The sequence below is a fragment of the Acanthochromis polyacanthus genome, chromosome 3 (assembly GCF_021347895.1).
Source record: "Acanthochromis polyacanthus isolate Apoly-LR-REF ecotype Palm Island chromosome 3, KAUST_Apoly_ChrSc, whole genome shotgun sequence".
Taxonomy (NCBI): domain Eukaryota; kingdom Metazoa; phylum Chordata; class Actinopteri; family Pomacentridae; genus Acanthochromis; species Acanthochromis polyacanthus.
In genome coordinates, this window is record NC_067115.1 from 22,249,850 (window position 1) to 22,269,350 (window position 19,501).

The 19,501-nt window shown below is 41.5% G+C and overlaps 2 protein-coding genes across 10 annotated transcripts in view; one reads left to right on the forward strand and one right to left on the reverse strand.

Annotated features, from left to right (window-relative positions):
- Positions 1-10,978, forward strand: part of grin2bb (glutamate receptor, ionotropic, N-methyl D-aspartate 2B, genome duplicate b) — a 116,106-nt gene extending 105,128 nt beyond the window's left edge. For 5 of the 8 annotated variants that reach the window (XM_022190651.2, XM_022190648.2, XM_051945143.1 and 2 more), the window contains one exon: positions 3,120-10,978. In XM_022190651.2, the coding sequence (XP_022046343.1) occupies positions 3,120-5,525 (2,406 nt within the window). In that variant the 3' untranslated portion in view covers positions 5,526-10,978. The remainder of the gene's footprint in view (positions 1-3,119) is intronic. The other 3 variants (XM_022190652.2, XM_022190653.2, XM_022190654.2) reach the window with 3 other exon arrangements.
- A 3,149-nt stretch (positions 10,979-14,127) lies between these two features.
- On the reverse strand, positions 14,128-18,909 carry si:ch211-243a20.3 (uncharacterized protein LOC100151507 homolog). Of its 2 annotated transcripts, none has more exons than XM_051945852.1 (4): positions 18,366-18,909; positions 16,541-16,676; positions 16,155-16,284; positions 14,128-14,620 (listed from the first exon to the last, which is right to left on the reverse strand). In XM_051945852.1, exons 2-4 carry the CDS (start codon positions 16,653-16,655, stop codon positions 14,317-14,319), a joined length of 549 nt encoding a protein of 182 aa, XP_051801812.1. In that variant the 5' UTR covers positions 16,656-16,676; positions 18,366-18,909; the 3' UTR covers positions 14,128-14,316. The 2 variants fall into 2 exon arrangements, with proteins under 2 accessions (XP_051801812.1, XP_051801813.1); XM_051945853.1 differs by lacking the exon at positions 18,366-18,909 and adding an exon at positions 17,133-17,486.
- Between the last annotated feature and the right edge of the window lie 592 nt (positions 18,910-19,501).

Consider the following 19,501-nt stretch of genomic DNA (forward strand, 5'->3'; position numbering starts at 1 on the left):
TTGAGATTTTTTTTGACACACTGCTTCCCAGTACAGCAAAATGTTATAATAATATACAGTTATCCAACACAGACCCTATTTGTACCACTCCAACAAAGCATTTTTGTCCTCCTTCCATTTATTTTCTTTTCAAAATCATTTTATTAGTTTAAAATATTGTCTTGACCATTTCCTTATTTAGATGCCAGGACTATATAAATACCTATTTGATGCAAATAATTGCATTTAAGGTTCAATGTAAATTTGGATTTGGCTTAAAAAAATTTGTCAGCTTTATTGGTATGCAGAAGGTGTCAAATATGATAGTTTATTGTGAATAGTAAAGGCCAGTTCATCGTCTCCACACCCTCCTGTGCTGACCGATGTAGACTTTGAAATTGGACATCAGAAGCACATACACCTCTATTCTGCTATGCAAATGGTGGCATTGCCCCTCATATCAAACAGAAAAACACACAGGGCGCTGTAGATATTTTTCTGGCAAGTGGCCTGTGACTTGGCATCTTTTACAGGATAGAGCAGTTAATTACAGATTCGGCTGCAGCGCTGTGTCAGTGGGATTATTCCTGAGGTGTGCTGAGCAGGCGGGCACACCGAGCACAGGATTTCTGGAGAATTTAGAACTTCCCACTGTGTTTGGGTTCTGTCGATGCACAAAATATAGAAATGGAAACACTTTCAATCTTTGACAACAGCTACTTCAATTACAGCTCTTTTAGTGATGAATTATAAAGTTGTCTATGATGATGAATGTGGAGAATCTGCTTGCACAGACTCATCTTCCCAAAACTATTTGTTTTAAGCTTCATTATTCTTGACAGAATTTACACTCCATGAAGTCACAAATTTTGGGCTGCAGCTGGACATCCACAAATGGGTCTTTTGTGAACATCCTGCATGTGCAGGTGGAAATAGAAAGCATGTACTGACCTGAACATAACTACCCTATGAAAGCCCTGAGCTTTTTGATGTAACTGACAGCAACTGTGCTTGCAGCAGCCTTATAACAAATAGCCAACATGGAGGAACGCTACTAAATTGCAACAACGAAAGTTGACACAAAGCAAGCATCTCAATATGGTTTAAACAAACTAATCTCAAGGCAAAAGTGTGAAACTTATTAGAAATGATCACATTCGAAGATAAGGTGAAAAAACTCACTATATAGAGAGGGAAGAGACACATTCATCCTTAAAATTCTTGCACATTTTCAGACACGCTCTCCTGGATGTCTTTCATTGTGTTGCACTAATGCAGTTATGCTAAAGGTGAAAGAGAGCTTGTGAGAGTCCAAACCTTGTTTGCTTCTTACCCTCCTCACCATTTAATTTGGTTCCATAGAAATAATCACTTGAGGTGGAATTCATTTGCATAATGTTACCTTTTAAGAGGCAGGTTGTTGTCACATGGAAATTGTCTTAGTTATTAGTGCAGACAAAAGGACACCTGTGTTTATGTGTTTGGTCTTGAGGATGAAGCTGTTTCTAATTGTAATGCCATTTGGTTTACTCCTACTCAGTGACCTTAAACAAGAGAAATTACCATTAGAACCTCTGAAAGACACCATTCTCTTTAATTGCAAAATTGGCAACGATTTCACCTCTGTCTTTCTTCTTTTTTTAAAAAAAACAAAGCATAAGAACTGATTTTTTCATGATGACTTCAATATGCCCTATGCTCCCTAATATGCTTGATTTTACTTGTTAAATCACACCCATTTTAAACTCACATTTCAAAAGTGGCTCTACTAACTCAGGATTGGTTCTACAGCCAGACATCTTTTATTCATTTTCATGCCTGGTTAAAGAAGAAAAGGCAGCATGAGAAAGAAAAAAATATTGCAGCATTCAAAGATACTCCAAGTGTAAGGATGGACAAGTGCTAAAAGGATACAAAGAGAGAAAAAGAGATCAGCTAGGAAGAGTCATGATAAAGAACGAAGCCGGTAGCAGGACAAAGGACGAGTAGAAAAGAACAGACACAGCGATGCACCGCTAACCTCTGTTCCATTACCTTTCACAGCATCCATAGTAGCAATTGATGTAGAGAGATACAGTCAAGAAAGACAATCCCATTGGAGTAGCTGCTGCTCACCACAGCACCCGGAAACTGAGATAAAACAGACACAGAGAAAGAATGGAGGCATTAAAGAAAAAAGGATTGACGACTCATATTCATGAATGTAGCTCAGCGACGGGTGAAGTGACTAAGAGACAGACAGAAACTGTTTTTGACAAGTTGACGCCTTTGAGGAATGTTGGCCCTCATGCTGGCTGGTGGGTAGTGTGTCCTCGACCTTTCAGATTTGGCTGTCGCCTCAACGACAGATTCCCTCAGCCCTCGTTTAAATACGCTTCTTTGACTCCGCTTGCATGAAAACCCTACTTTTACCAAGCAGCCAAAATAAACACACACAGTGATGGATGATGACATTTTAAATAGATGTTAGTTCACGCTTATGTCTCCGATATCTGTAGTACGTCAGAGAAACTTTCGTAAAGTGATTCATTTCCTTGTTTTTTTCTTGAAAGGAAACAGGTAAAACCCTTGTGATGAACAATGCTGGCGGCACCAGTGTCAGCTGAATTTAAACTACATTGATTAAACCTATTGATTGGTTTTCAAAACCACGACCTGACTTCTCCACTCGTGTTATCAATCACGGCGCTGATCTGCTCTGTCCCTTCAGCTCTCAGTGTCTTAGTGCTGAGCAGCAGCTGTGAGGGTCCATACTGTCCCCCTGAGAAAAGTCATTTATGAACTTAGCCCCTATTACTGTTCAATAGTGTGTAAACAAGAGAGTGGTCATAGAGAACATGGAGACGCATTAACCTCTCTGCCTCTGCCTATTTCTGTTTGCCTCTCTCCCTGTCTCTCCCTCTCTTTCTCTCTTTCTCTCTTTCCGTCTCGGTCTCTCCGTCTATGTGTCTTTCTGTTTGGCTCCGTCTCACTAACATTAAATCCCCTCTGGTTCTCGATTCCTTACTACTGCCCCACGTTTTGCTGTTGGGTTTCATACCTTGCCACTCTCACTCTTCTTCTTTCTTCCTCCTTCCATGGCCTGTCTCACCCTCTCTTTCTCTCTCTACCTCCCTTTTCTTCTAATTTTCACACTCCAGGGTATCTACAGCTGCATCCACGGGGTACAAATCGAGGAAAACAAGTCAACTATAGACTCACCCTCGTCCACCATGAAGAAGAACATGAACAACACCCATTCGAACATCCTGCGGTTGCTACGCACCGCCAAGGACATGACCGCTGTCCCTGGCATTAACGGCTCTCCACACGCTGCTCTGGAGTACAGCCACAGCAGCCGGCCAGAGTCGGCCATCTATGACATCCAGGAGCACCGTCGCAGCCTGGTGGGTCACCCTGTAGACTGCAAGTCTGCGCCGCCGTACATGCCAGAGGACAACATGTTCAGTGACTACATCAGCGAGGTGGAGAGGACTTTTGGCAACTTGCCCCTGAAGGACAGCAACCTGTACCAGGACCATTACCGGCACCACCACCCGGCCTCGGCTCTGGGTATGTCCGGCCCCCCGCCAAATAGGCCGCGTAGCTTAGGCAGCGCTAGCTCGTTGGAGGGGGGCATGTTCGATTGCGACAGCTTAGGGGGAGGGGTAGCTCCCATCTTCACCACCCAGCCCCGCCCCTCCATGACTCACAGGAACACCAGTAAATTTGACCTGATCGCTGGACACACCCCTACGGAGTCCAACCAGGGTGGGTTCAAGGGAAGCAATGTGTACGGCAGATTTTCTTTCAAAGGAGGCGCATCCAGCACGGGGCTCATCGGGGGGCATGACAGGTACTGTGGTGGGGGTGGGGGAGGCTCGGGAGGTGACGATGGGAACATTCGCTCTGATGTATCGGATATCTCCACGCACACTGTCACCTACGGCAACCTGGAGGGCAACAACAAGCGGCGTAAGCAGTACAGGGACAGCCTGAAAAAGAGGCCGGCGTCTGCCAAGTGCAGACGGGAGCAGGACGAGATAGAGCTGAGCGGCTTCAGGAGGAGACCCCACCACCACACCGTCCACCACCACTTCCCCCACGGACCCCTGGCACACCGCACGGTCTCACCTCCCCTGGAGCGGAAGAGGGGAGGAGGAGGGGGTAATTCTTCACCTTACTTATTCCGCAAAGACAAAGAGAACCTGAGGGATTTCTATGCGGACCAGTTTCGCTCCAAGGAGGGCAAGGCCAAGTGGGAGCAAGAGGGTGGAAGTGGAGGAAGCGGTGTGGGCGGTGGTAGCGGTGGTGGTATCTGTAAAAGCTTAGTACCTGTGGAAGACTTCCTCAAAGGTAAAGGAAAGAAACCAGAGTGTAAAAGTGGGCTTGGGGCAGTATCAGCAGGGCAGCAGGCCCATACCTGCTGGGAAAAGGGGGTTTCTGGGATTGGAGGGGGAGGCATAGCAGGGGGTGACTGGGAGTGTCGTAACTGCCACAGTGTGTGTCACCATAGCGGAGGTGTAGGAGGAGGTACATGCCCAGCTAGCGGAGTCGGGGGGAGCAGCAGCCGCCCAAGCTCAGCTTCATGCAAACGCTGTGACTCCTGTAAGATGCAGCCAAGCAACCTTTACAACATCAGCGAGGATAATAACATGGTGTTCACAGGAGGGAAGACTAGCGCAGGACCCAGTCAGACACAAACTCAGGCACATCGCAGGAAGCTAGGGCCGGGTGGGAGGGTGTTACGGAGGCAGCACTCATATGACACATTTGTGGACCTGCAGAGGGAGGGAGCAGGCCGCATGGGAGGGGTAGGTGGGGGTCCTGGGGGGCAGTTTGCCCAGCCCCGAAGTGTTAGCTTGAAAGAGAAAGACCGATATACGGAGGGACCCAGCCCTTATGCTCACATGTTTGAGAGGTATTCAGGTGACAGAGATTCTCCCATGTTTGGAGGAATAGGCGGGGATAGGGTGAAAGGAGGCTCCTCCTTCAGTTTGTTCCGTGGAGGTGAAGGTGGGTTGCACCGGCGGTCGGTGGGGGAGAGAGACCTGAGGGACAGAGATAGAGCTATGATGGGAGGTGGGGGCTGTGGTGGTGGTGGTGGTGGTGGTAGCAGAGGGGCCGGGACTTACTCCTTGTCTAAATCTCTCTACCCAGATAAGGTGAACCAGAACCCCTTCATCCCAACCTTCGGCGACGACCAGTGTCTATTACACGGTGCCAAACCGTACTACATCAAAAAGCCACAGACGCAGCAACAGCAGCAGCAGCAGCAACTTCTCAACAACAGCCGAGGAGGAGGGGACTTCCGTGGCTCCATGGGAGCGACTTCCTATTTGCCCGCGTCCGCCACAGCTGGGGTGATGTCCAATGTGGCCCCCAGGTTCCCCAAGGAGCTGTGTCTGGGCGGGGTGGGAGGGCCCATGGGGAATCACCACGGGGGCAACAAGCTACTGCCTGGGGGCAGGGACACATTAGGTTTGGGGCAGGGACAAAGACCCTTCAACGGTGCCAGCAATGGACACGTTTACGAAAAGCTCTCCAGCATTGAGTCAGATGTCTGAGTGTGAAGATGGAGGAAGAAAGAAAGACAGAGAAGATGAAGTGAGCGAAGAAAATGAGGGGAAGAGGATAAAAGAGAAACAGCACAGCCTGATGACCTCTCTGCGTGAAGGGAATGAGGAGACACGATAATGTGTGTGTTGTTCTCAACTCCACTAAATGGAAAGAATTTGGACAATGCACAGAGGCCACTGCCAGCTAAGCTGTGGCGAAGTCCAACGGGAGACAAGTTTTTAATGAGAAGAGAGGATTCTGGTGCTGCTCCGACGCTCAGAGAGGGATCTGAAAGGAGGGAGGGAGGGAAGAAGGGAGGGGAAAAGTGAAATGAAATCTCCAGTCTCTGCTCTCTTCACATGCTCATTGTCTTTCCCTCCCTCCTGCAGCTCCTCAACACCAAAACAAACATTTTGTTTAGCAACGGAAATACAATCATGAATGAGAAATCAACACTTCTGTTGAAGTAACAGGGTAAACTAATAATAATTGTATCGATAATGTTAATAATATTATTGAATATTATTCCAGTGTTTAATGATGATCGGTTTGGATTGTTTTTACATTTTATTTATTTGAATATTTCATGTTACATATTTGTATGATGTTGATTCTTTCTTAGCTTACCAACATTACAGGAGACTGGTAGACTGGCTGTCAGTTCAGATCTTTTTTTGGGTTCCTGTAATTTGGACTCTTCTTTGCTATTAATTCTTCATGTTTGACTTTTTTTTAACTTTTCTTACTTTTGATTGCTGTGAAGTGTATGTGAAAGGCATGACTTGCTGAGTACATTGTATGTACTTAGAATTTTGCAAAGGTCTTTTTCAGCTGCAGAAGCAACATCATCATACTGATTTGCCGTTTTCCTCTCGTTTCTTTCTGCTTGGCAGTACCAAATGGGTCTCACATTTTCAGCTGGATGTGCCTTAACGGACTAATACTGATTTTCTATCTGTCTTCTGTTGATAGGAAGGTCCACCTGCAAACAATTAGTCATTCGGTTTGAGAATGAAAATACAAATGAAGTCTGATGTGAGGGTAGAGCTTTAGGCGTTTAGACCTGCAGTAGAGGAAGCTCAAATTTCTACATAATTCCCAAACCAATAAAAGTACACGGTGCACGTTTCTCCTTGTACTATTAAGTCCACAGTTATTCTAACTACAAGTCAATCCTTTAAATCATTTGCCAAGAAGCACCACAAATTTTATGACTCCTAACCTCCTCATAACTGATGACCCAGAAACCAACTATATCCATTAAATACATGTAAATCGCATTTAATGTGCGCTTGTTGCTCTCATGGCGTTTCATTGGGTCTGGCTCAATTGGCCGTGACAGTTTTGCTGTTCAAGACAGAGTCATAATGGACTCTTAGAGAGAGACCTCTGTTGCTGGGATGAGCAGTTAATTTTCTCATGATTGCTGTTACAAGCCCTGCCTGCCGTATTAGGTGGTCACATTTGAATGATGGGAGGAGTACAAGGGTTTAGTACTGTATTGCAGTGCAGGTGTAAAGGACCTCAGCAGGCTCATAAATTTAACTATTTGAGTAGACAATCCCAAATCATGGTCTCATAACTTTGTTTTCAGCTTAGATGGGGGATAAACACTACAAAAGCATATTTTCCCCTGCAATTTAAAGGAAGAGCCTTTAATTTTTTGAGCTTGCAGAGAACACTAATAACACTTTTATGCCTGAACCTTAAATATGAATCTATCCATTAGCTTATCTGAGCATAAAGAGATTTAAAAAAAATGTTATCGAAGTGTGTAATAGTGAAGACAACAATCTCACCGACCAGCAGCTCTAAACCTCTCCAATAAACGGGTCATGTTTTACTCGCTTAATTTGCACAGTCTAAGTATAGAGATTTGAGAGAGGTTGTACACTGCCCACAAAACCACAACTTCTGTTTTTATAGATTGAACAAAAAAGTGCATTTCTGAGCTCTGAAGGTGCCACCAGACAGATTTCTTTACTTTCTGACAGAGGTAGGATTGTTCTGTTTAATCCTTATAATTCGAAGTTAAGCTAATTGACTGTAGCTTCATATTTAACAAACAGATGTGAAAACATAGATTTTTTTTCATCTAAGGCCACATGTACCTGGGTATTTTTTTTTTCAAACTTCGCTCTTTCTATGTGTTTTGGCCTTTTGTACTCGTGCAAACACACTTTCAGGTCACTGGAAACAGACCTTTTGGAAAACTCCTTCCAGGGTGAAGATGTTCAAAGACATCAGTCTCTGTCAGCATCATCACAAATAATCTCTGTGCATACTAACATGCATTATAACGCATATTACGTTACCATTGACATACACTGGGCATGCAGGCACAAAGCAGGAGGTGGTAGAAAATACTACAGAGAAAGAACTGATTTCCACAAATGTGCAACAGCCACTCGCATAGACAAAGAGGTAAGCAACGCCTGTAATTCGTTGTGTTGGTTAACCACTGGTAGTCAAGGCATTTTTTATCTTGCAGTTGTGTGATAGGAGTGTATTAAATCAGGTAATGGCACATAGTGACAGTTAATAAACAAAAGGCAAACACTGGGTGTCTGCATCAAGGTTTCCAAAAGTCTTTATTTCTGCCCATCCAGGCTAAACTGCAACCTTGGAGTTTTAAAACCAAAAGGGGATCAGCATGGTTGCCCAGAGTCTCCATTTTAGGAGTACAACACACCAGATCAGCGTGGATAATGGAGATATAAAGTACCGTTCAAAAGTTTGGGGTCACTTAGAAATGTCCTAATTTCTGAAAGAAAAGCAGTTTTTTTTTCAATGAAGATAACATTAAGTTATTCAGAAATACAGTCTAGACTTTGTTAATGTGGTAAATGACAATTCCAGCTGGAAGAGGCTGATTTTTAATGGAATATCTACATAGGGGTACAGAGGAGCATTTCCAGCAACCATCACTCCTGTGTTCTAATGCTACATTGTGTTAGCTAATGGGGTTGAAAGGCTGATTGATGGTTAGAAAACCCTCGTGCAATTATGTTAGCACATGAATAAAAGTGTGAGTTTCCATGGAAAACATACATAGTAGTTGTGTGTTTTAAAATGAAAACAGTTTAGTGTAGATGTAACCGAAGACTTCTGATTTGTGATGCCAAAGCACAGTTTGTTAGCATGAGGCGATTGTGTGCAGTGGCAGACAAACCAGAATTAGTGGTGACCTTGCTAGTAGGACTTCTACACATAAATGTAGTTATTCTTCCACTATACTGAGGAACAGAGGCGGCGCAATCAGTCCACACACATGATGTCTTCCTTCCTACATGCTGCCTTGTTGGTGGGCCACCAGAACAAGTCATCACTTATTCTCAGGATTCCAACTGGCCAACAAGGCTTTGGGGTTCGGGTTATGTCGGCACACAACAGTGTTTCAATTTTTGCTTTTTCATGTGAACTGAATATTTGGGTTTTTCTGAGATCGAAGGAAGCAAAAATATCCCTGTACATGTGGATTAGATCAGCTCTCAGCAAGAAAGTGTTTCCCACGTTTTCCTGTATTATCTCAAAGAGAACCTGGATATACTGTAATACAGTAAATCTACCCGATTCTCCTCCCACTCATCAGTGCTCAAACTCACATTTTTCACTGAATAGAACATACAAAATAATTTCCTTATGGACTGCAACCTTGACTTGTCCCTTCACAGTGGGCCATAATCTGTTTCACATGCTGAGATTTTGATGAAGGGAAGCATTTGCCCTCAAGTCCACAGTCCCGTTTGGATTGTGTCGACTGCAGACTTTTTTGGAGAAAAAGAAAAAAGGGGAGAAATTGTGCTTGAAGCCGATGGTACATTTTGTGAAAAGCCTTTTGCTATTGATGGATTTGTAGGTATTTATCTCAAACAGCGGCTCCCAAATCCACAGCAGGTCATCTCTGTTCTTAAGATAAAAACTAAGCTGTGTTTTGTTTAATTTCCAGCGCTCTCTATCGTTAAAATGTTATAATTTACTACTCAAGACAACTTCTTTCCGCTTTCAGTCAGACTTTTAATCGTTTTGCCAAACCAAATTTTAATACCTAAGCACAAGCCGACTGAATGGATCTAATAGTTACTTTGTTGTACATCCCAGTCAAAACCTTAGAAGACTTTCCTTCTCTTGGTTGACAAGTCAGTATGTATGATACTAGGGGGTCTCTAGTGTTTGTAAGGACTTGCATGTCTACACTTAATTTTTTTCTTTATTTCTGTTTTTTAAATCTTAACTTTTAGCCCAAAAAAAATGTGTGTTTTTGAACGATATTTGGAATTTTCTCACTTTCACTGGTACTGATGATCCATGTAGTACTGTAGGTGTGTGTGCGTGTGTTTGCCTGTTTGTGCAAGAGAAGACACCAATCTAAGAGTCTAAATTTTGGTTATACTCAATGAAATAAGCCTAATTTGATTAAAAGTTTCACATCTAGGCTAGAAAACACTCTTCTTTTTTATTGTTGATCTTATACACAGATCAGTTTTCTTGATAGTTTTTGTAGATGCTTTTTTAATCATGGCTGAGGTCTTGGTTAACACATTCATTGTCACTAATGAAGCCTTTTCTTTTGTTTCAACTACTTATCCTGTTTTTGCCCCCCTTTGAATATAGCTCAGTACGTTTCATTATTTCTGTTATTGTATGTGCCTGAATACATACGCTTGATTACCTCTGTGTGTGCTCATATGGAAGAGAGACAGAGTGTGTGTGTGTGTATGTGTGTGTGTGTGTGTGTGTGTGTGTGTGTGTGTGTGTGAGAGAGAGAGAGAGAGAGAGAGATAACTGTTTATTGTACATGTACTATAAAAATTGTATGTAAATACTTTACCTCACGCTCATGGACTTTTGATAAAAACTGTACAAAATGGCAGAGAATACATCTATTTGGGATAAATCTTTGATTCGCAGGTCCCCTCGCAAAATTGCTTTTGTAATGACTTCAGGCCAGGATATGTGCAATCGTTTATTATTACACACACAGTGCACACATTTAATGAGTCAAGGTTTGCATTTTTTTCTTTTGTTTTTGATTTGGTCAAAGACCGACTAAAGGAAGTTGTTTTTCTCAAGGGAGAAATTGTGAAGCACCGTCATTAATCGGCACCCAGAAAGCACAATAGATTATCTATTGCATTTATACAGAGGTAGTCTCTTTTCTCCTCTTTGGCTAAATCTTCTGTTTTTTTGTGTTTTTGCCGCAGAAGATCGAAACAACTCCATCCCCGAGCTGTACAGACTGTGAAAAATGTACATACGACAAAAATTTAGTTCACCCTTGCATTTTTTGTATGGAGAGAAATTACTTGTGTGAAGAGAGTATTTCAAATTTGATTGAATATTTAGTAATATTGAAAATGAGATTAAACACAGTCAATGTGAAAATAAGTGCTGAGAAATATTATTCTTCTGTCTCTTTGGAATAAAAGTGTTGAGTATTAATAAAAAATATGAAATCCCATCCGGTTTGTCTTTTATTTCCCTCTGTCCTGTTGATATTGTAGCACTGGGACGTCTTTCATATTTGTCTTGTTTATATTTGACATTCAAATGCAGTATTGTAACAAATCATATCAATATAGGTCAACAGTGGATTGGAGATAATGGCTGCGGCAAAGTGTCATCTGTTGCTGTTTCATTTTATCTTTTGATTGTTCCTCTTTGTCCTCTAATAAGCAGGACTCTCAACATGTGATGTGACTCAGCCATGTCGGACAGGAGTCTTTATAGACCAGAAACGGAGATGGAGAGAAAAAAATAAAAGATGTATTGTGGGAAAAGGAGAAGTGATGCAAACTGAACTGAGAAGCAGAGATCAAAGCTCCCCAAAAACCTCACTCCCTCTCACCCCTCAGAGCTCTCTTTACTCTGAAAGTCTTGTCCAGCAACAGGAGTTATTTAAAGAAACCAGCGGGTTTCAACATGTACCGATGCCTTGCGTACAGATTTGGTGGGAGAATTTTTAACATCTGCAGTCCTGGATGCTGACACAGACCAAGGTGAGGCGGTAGAAAATAATCTTTTAATCAGTTCTCTCGCCTGCTTCTAAAAAAAACAAACACCAAAGACCAAAAAAAAGAGAAAAACATCCATTTATTCTGCTTACTTGTTCGGTCCCTACGCCAACCCAACAACCTCAGGATGCATTGGAACAAATGTAACTACTTCTTGACAATTAACTGTTACCTAGCAACTGGCTCTTATTCCAGAGATGGGGAGGGAGGAGGGGGTGCAGAGAGAGAGACAGGGAGAGAGATTTATACAGTATTCCCACAGCATCTTAACTGGATTGGATGCAACAATGCATTGACAATACAGTACCAAAATGGAAAGTACAGCCTGAGCTTAACACCCACACACGACAGCGTAGAGAGGAGAGGAAAAACGGAAGGAGGGAGCGAAACAAGGGGAGGAAGATGGGGTGTGGTGGTTTGATGTACAGATTACAGTATGGGGGGGGGGAACCTGTGCAGGGGAATCAGCAGAGAAACAAAAGAGGAATTAGGGTGCAGCTGCAGGTTGAAAATGGGTGAGAGGAGGGAAAACAAAACGAGAGGAGGAACATGCCACCCTGCAGTATGCGCTGAGGATGACAAGTGGAGTTGTAGAAGAGGAGCAGAGAGAAAACTGGTTGCTGTAGAAACACTTGGCAAAGTTTTAATGAAGGCATAAACTTGGATGTCTGTGCCCACAACATGCGCGCGCAGGATCACCGTACGCAAACAAACAGTATAATTATGTTCGCAGATAATAGGCACCCCCTGCTGGGCCCACGACGACCATTCCTGACTTTGGCTGAGCAAAAACAAAAGATCAAGCCTCCATGAATAAGTGGAATGTCATGTCTGATTACGGCAGCAGGCGAGCACTGACACCCTGTGGCAAAAACGAGGCATCCTTCCCTCAGGACAAGATGCACAGGTAGATGGAGAACGGCCTTCATCTGAAACTTTACACGTTATTTTTTGTGTCAGTCTAGTCTTGGAGTTTAAAGGTTGGTTCCACAATTGTATGTCCGCCTTAAAACAAAACAAGCACATCCATATAAAGTATAGTGTGAAGTACAGAAGGTTATGGTGGAAATCAGAATGTCCTGGAAAGTCAGATGCTCTGTGGTGCTACCTGACTGATCTGTGTAATCCATATGAGCTTAAAGGTCGATATAAATGGGTGTTATCTATGACAATTTGAGCATAAAGTTATTGTATGTTGTATACGTTGCAACCTGAGTACTGATTTTCAGTCTGCATTTTCTCGCATTTTTGAAAGCAGTTTGCTAATATCTGTTCCTTTTTTCTTTGCATCCCTTCATGCACTGACAAATCTGAAAGAAATCTGAAAAACCTGACGATTCTCAGGCAAATTCTGAGCCGCTTCATGTTTAGTTTTATAATAGCAACTGTGGAATTAAATCTGCTTTGGCTGATTTGGTCAGATACCTTCAAATAAGTCGTTGTGCGTTTCTGCAGAAGTGTCAGCCTGTCTGTTATCATTCTGCTGCATCAGAATGTCTTTTTTGGATTCTAGCAGCACCTCGTATATAACGATCGCTTTTCAAGTAGTGTGGCTGCACGTTTCTGAATAATAAAACAAAGAACAATGTTGCGTTCAGGGACTATAGCCTGCTTCCAAAACAAGAAGCAAATAACTTATTTATTCGAAAAGATTTTGGGAAATAGTTGTGAGTGATATCTAGTTCTTAAAATATGACTTCCCCTTTCATCCTACAGTAAAATGACAACAGTTTATAAATCTACCAATAATCACTGGTAATAATAAACCTAGGCTAATTTTAAGGAGTAAACTGACTAATTGTATGTCACAAATTCTAATTACAATGGTTTGTGGTCTCCATTTTTTTCATACAAGCATCATCAGTTGACCCCAATCCTTCAAAAAACATAGTGAAAAATACATATAGGTGCAATCTGGAGACAAATGAAGCTGTAACTAATTTAATATGGCATATGGCAATAGCAACATATTTGATTTCAGCCATATTAGCTGATTCATTTGCATTAACAACTGAAATCCATTTGCTTTGCTTTTAGTTATGGATGATTTTCTTTTTTTCCTAGCAGTCCTGAACAACCTTTGGCTTCTTGACCTCTCCTTTTACATCTTTTTTTCCTTTTCCTATTCTTTATACGTACAGAAAACCAAAGTGTCCAGAATTAAATTAATACATCGGACACTGCTTAGTTTATTTCGGATATGCATATTTAACTGAAACAGTTTGTTGGTCACAATGGCCTTTTTTATGGCATCCGTTTCAGTTTATTAACACCATTTGTCCCCAGTAACTGTAAAGTCACTTTTTATTACAAAATTTTTGCATGTCAATAAAGACAAACAAAACAGAGTCAGTTATGTGATTGGCAGCCAGTGTCACGAAATGTAGTTGAAAGCTGCAACATCGGCTTAGTTTGAACTGAGAACGTTTTTGTCAAGTTTCTGTTTTTCGAAGGTCAAGAATGATCTTTACAGCCAAAAACGAAAGCCACATTTTGGGGATGTTGGCGCAGAAAAACAGACGGAAGAACTTATTTTAAGAAGGAGGAAGGAAGTGTGTGTCCCTGTATGTGTCATGACTTCAGTTCAACAGTGAAACACTGGTCGTAAAGAGTTTATTCAAGAATAAATGATCGTAATGCATCACTCCTGATCTCACAGGACAAGCAGCATTGATATTATTTTACAAAAAGCAGCTTTATACACGTCATAAAAGGATTCCATACATTCTGTAATACTTTTCAAGGCCACAAACTTTCCCTCCACTTCCCTCCTCCGTCCATCTGTCTATCTCCCACTCTGAACCAGCTTCACTCCCCCATCCTTCAGGACCCTCACCCGTCTCCTCCTCACCACCCGGTTCCCCCTCGATGGGCTCGCCTTCACCACGGTCCTGGGGGTGTACCGGGCTAGACTCGCCATCTCCCCTCTCAGGCCGCCTTCCGCCTCCTCCCCGCCCTCCCCCCAGTAGCCGTGGCGACGGAGGAAAGGCTCTAGCGTTGCTAGGCGATGAGAGAGCTCGGTGATGCGGCGGTGTAGCAGAGAGACTTCCCTGAAGAGGTCGTTGACGGACTCGGACAGAGGGCGCACCCTGCAGGAGGAACAGAAGAGGCTCAGCTTTAAAGCTTCTCTCCAGCCCTCGGCTGGCCTGTTTTCTCTCCCAGCATTCAGTTTTATCAGCACATCTGGAACAAACTACCGTAAAATTGAAGGCCAAGACTTGTTCACCTCACACCTCACTGTAGGCTAATTGTCATTCTTCTGTTTAAACTGCCTTTTATAAGCTGCTATTGTAGCCTCTTTTTTCCCGATATTCTTAAATACTCTTTACACGTCTTTTCAGTTTTTATATTGTACTCCCCTACTACCTTTTATGTCATACATAAAGCATTTTCTGTTCCCTTGTTGCTGTTCTTCTAGGTAGACTGTGACTTTTATAGAAATGCTTCACAGACCAAAGCAAAATAAATAAATAAATCAGATTATTGTTTACTTCAACTAAAAAGCTGGTATGAGAGAAGCCTTTTAAGATAAGTTGAAATCTTCAGATGCCTTAAATATTGCTAAATGTTTCAAACAGGTAACAATAACCTATTTATATTATAAAGTATCTGATTTAAAAATATGTGCCTAAGATATATGGGCAAATATATGCATAGACAATCATTTAATGAGGATCCCTTAAATTTGTGTTTTAAACAACTAAGATACTACCTCTTAATGGCAGCAATGTTTTAAAATGACTTCAATTATGCAATTTCTAGTGTTTATTATTTAAAAAAGATTATCTGACATATACACTGAAGCTATTATGTTCATAATATGAATATACCTGCATATTCAGTAAATGGTGTTTCATGCACTTTTTTTGCTTTGCCAGGAATTTTTGTTTCACTGAAAAATACAAAAATCCTTTTACTTAATAGCATCCAAAAATGGATCATTAATAATCCATGATATGTATCTATGCGTGATCATGCTGATCATTGCAGATGCAGATCATTTAAACTCCCAGATTCCCAGAAGCAACACCCAGAATTTGATCTTTGTGCACTCAGTGTTATCGCCTTGAAGATTGTAAGCAACCTTAATCATCAAATAAATTCACTGAGCACCTTTAACTGCAATCGCACTGCTAAAATATCAAGAAAATGGTCCAAATGCCAAATAAGGTGTTGTAGACAAAAGAAGATAGCAATAGCATTCAAATAGCCCAGTTTGTGCTAAAGAAAGTGTGTACACCAGACAGTGCTTAATTTTATACAAACTTTAATAAAGTAAGAAATCTAGTGATGATGAAGAAATGTCCACAAAGGGTTAATACAAGATATAAAATCTGGTAGGCCTGAACGAAATGGAAAAAACAATGTAAAATAAGGGGCAAATCAATGGAAATAAAGACCAAAAGACTGCACTCTTGACTGGCCAAATCTGATCAGAAAGGTCAGCTCAGGTTCAATGAAGAGGAGACTTCATAAGAGACAGGAAATAATCTGAATAAAAACAGTAGCTGAAATGTATAAAGAGAAGCAATTAAATCAAATTAAAGCCACAAAACATTTAATGGAGCTCAACAAACCTAACTAAGGCTGTTGACACGCCTTGGCTTTTGTGCTAAAAGTTACCTGGAGTAGTCGGGCAGCAGTGTGCTGGGCTGAGAGTGTAGCAAAGACTTGATCTCACTGAAGATGCGTTTTCCCCAGGCGTCTAAAACTCTGGTCACGCTGCGCACCGAGGCCACATTCACACTATCAGCTGAAACCAGAACATGACACCCTACCATCAGGCTTCCATTTGCAGAGACAGAGAAAAAAGACAGCGTGAATGAGTCATGATGAAAAATAAATCAGGAAAGCACATGTGTTCTAAATACTTTCAGCTCTGCTCTGTGCAGTTTCTCAGATTGCTGCGTCTCATTCAGCTGTTATAATTCACAGCTTCAAACGCGCCGTGATTTACAAGCCCGGTATCTCCCCACTGTGGAGATCAAACAGAGCCTTGTGATTTATACCTCCCTCTCTGTAGTTCCAGTGCCCATAATCCAGTTCATTCTCCCCGCCAACTGCACGGGCCCCAGTTGCCATGGCGACCGCTATCAGCACCATCAACAGAGAGCGAGGGGCCATGACGAGCAGACAGACGCTCCCCTGTTAAAACACGAAGAGAAGAGCAAACCTTTCGTGTGGCTTCTGTTGAAAACCAGCGGATAAACTTGTCAACATGCTTTGTTGTTTCAAAGCAGAAGAAACGAAAAGCAGACAGAGCGTGAGAAGGAAGCAAAAGAAGGGATGGAACACAGACGTCATGTGCACGAGCCAGAAATATTACAGCCTGCATCTGAGTTCAAAACAGCAGCATGCAGATGTGCAAACACATCTGTGTGCAGTGTCTGAAAGCAACTCAAGTGCTGGGTTTAAGTGCACTTTTTCACAGCTTCTATTTCACTTAAGCATTTTCATTTTCTGCATCTTTATACCTGCACCTCTGTGGCACAACAATATCCTACTTTTCAGTTTGCTACATTTATTTAACAGTTTTACTTCCTGGATAGTTTTCAGATTTTATTGTTTATAAAACTGTAGCACCATAAACTAAATACTTACACTGTCAAAAGGTCCTTTGAGCTGAAGTTGTAGTAAAATATTTTTTGAACTGCTGTCATTTAGCTCCCTGCTTTACTCTTCTGAATTCCATCGTCTTAAAACTAGACTTGTCCTTTTAAATTGGTGTTGTAATTCAAGAGAAAGTGCAGGAAATCCGTTTCCTCTTCCTTTAGCATTGTGGGTCTGACATCCATGTGTCTTCAAATGTTTCTGCTGCAACTCAACAGTTGTTTCCTTGAAGAAAGAACATAAACTAAAGAAAAGAAAAGGACTGCAAATCTAATGCCAAGGTCATGTTTTACTTACCTAATCTGGATAAACTTAATTTCAATTGCTTGTGTCAGATTTAAAGAATCCTTTTAGGTTGACAACAATCCTCTTTTGTCAGTGCAGTTTTTTATAAAGCTGACAGAGGGCATTAATTATAGAGAGTATTTCACTTTTGATTTTCTCATTACATTTTTTCATTGTTGATGTAATTGAGCATTTTAATAGTACAATATTGATATTTCTGCTTAGGTAAATTACTTGAAAACTTCTTTGACCAATATTTGTATGTTTTTTTCTTCTTCTTTCAGTTAAGTAGCTGCAGTGGTACAAAGTTAAAAAGTAAATTCAGCAAGTTCTTGATGAGGGGACACATTGCGAGCTGAAAAGTCTTGTATTCTGTTGAACTAACTACTGAGCTTTTTTTGCTGCTGTGACAGTTGTATCTGTGTGTTTGTAGTGAGAACAGACAGACCATAGTCCAGTCTGGAAAAAAGTGAAAGTTTTTAAACATCAATTACTTTTTTTTTTTTTTTTGCTGTCAAGGCTCAAGTGGGAAAAACAACAGAAAAGGTGAAGGCAGCCGACCCTGAGACATGCAAAGGAAAAACCAAAAACAGCAAAATTGTCTCCATATGACAAAGTCTGTGAATCATACTGGACAGTACTAAGCCTATGACTCAGTGCAGAGGTATTAAAAATGTTTTCGGGGATTATGAATTTGGAAGCTGATGAAAGGCACAGAGAAAATCAGTCGAACAATAACTCGATACAGCTTGTTTAACATCTGGTGAAACACACCAACAACTGAGCCACAGACCAGCGCCCCTTCACTGTGATGAATATGGTTTATGGTTCTGCTGAAATAACTTCATTTTTAACTTTGCAAACTAGCGCTGCAGAGGTAAAAGCATCACAAGCTGGAAAGTATTTTGTGGTAAAATCAGTAAATGAAGCGATACTCACGACTCAGAACGATGATGATGCTTCACGACTCAGCAGGAAGTCCTTTTCCTTCTCCGATGTACTTTGAATACCAGATGTCTCTGCTTCTCTTGTCTCTCCTCTCCGTCACTGCCACAGTCCTTTTCTACTGATTTCTACTTTCCTCTCTGCTGTGTTCTCTGATGCTCCCTCCACCCTCGGCTCACAGCTGTGGTGTAATTTGGAGAGTGTTGCAGGTCCAGTGCTGAACCCCTCTTGAAAAAGTCACAGTTTGTGGAGGGTTAAAGAGCCGTCGTATCTTCGCACCCCAACACACGCCCACCTCCGACCTTCTCACACACCCTCCATGACATCCAGCTGCTGCCAGACGGGTGGCATATCCTCTTTTTTCAGAGGAGTCTCTGATTTGCCCTGCGTTTGTCTCACTTTGTGCTCCTTTGTGGAACAGACAGGTAGATGTAAGTTCACTGCAGGATGACGTTTCTGCATTAATGGACTGTGTTCTCCTTGAAATCTGAGATATAGACCTTTTTAAAAAAAAATAAAAAATCTGTCTCTGCTTCAGTCCTGCAATATTTAACTTTGAGGAGAAGCTGCTGAAAGCATTTACTCCAGTTCTGAGAAAGATGTATTTTGCTTAAGTTTGATAATTTGATTCTACTTTAATTTATTTATAAACTCTCTAAAACTTTAAACTTCTACATCTCAGAGGGAAAATTGACCCGTTTTACTACACTACTGTATCTAAGAGCTACATAATAGTTAAATTTTACACATTTTCTTTGCTTTGTTTTCTTTGTGAATATGTGGGAGAACATTTCCTCTACGTGATGTTTTACAGCAGACTCCAACAAAACAAAAAGCAGGCATAAAACTAATTATGTCAGTACTAATACTACAAATACAGGCAGTAAATGCACTCTGAAAAGCCTTATCTGCACCTTGAATCATTTTGATAGTTAAAGTTCTTCCACTGATGGTGACACAAATATTCAGATTTTTTATTTACTGTGAGGAAAAGCAGTGTTACTTCATGTTCAATCTTAAATTGCGTATAATATCAATGGTTAATTAAGTAAAAGTCCTGCAGTAATAATTTTGCTTCAGGAAAAGTCCAGAAGTATTGACGACAAATTCTTGTTGAGACAAAATACACA

Coding starts and splice junctions, on each gene's coding strand:
- si:ch211-243a20.3 (XM_051945852.1), bottom strand. CDS start 16,655: ATGGCCCCTCGCTCTCTGTTGATGGTGCTGATAGCGGTCGCCATGGCA. Junction 16,285..16,540: donor CTGGAACTACAGAGAGGGAG/GTATAAATCACA, acceptor TTCTGGTTTCAG/CTGATAGTGTGAATGTGGCC. Junction 14,621..16,154: donor CTGCTGCCCGACTACTCCAG/GTAACTTTTAGC, acceptor TTCCTCCTGCAG/GGTGCGCCCTCTGTCCGAGT.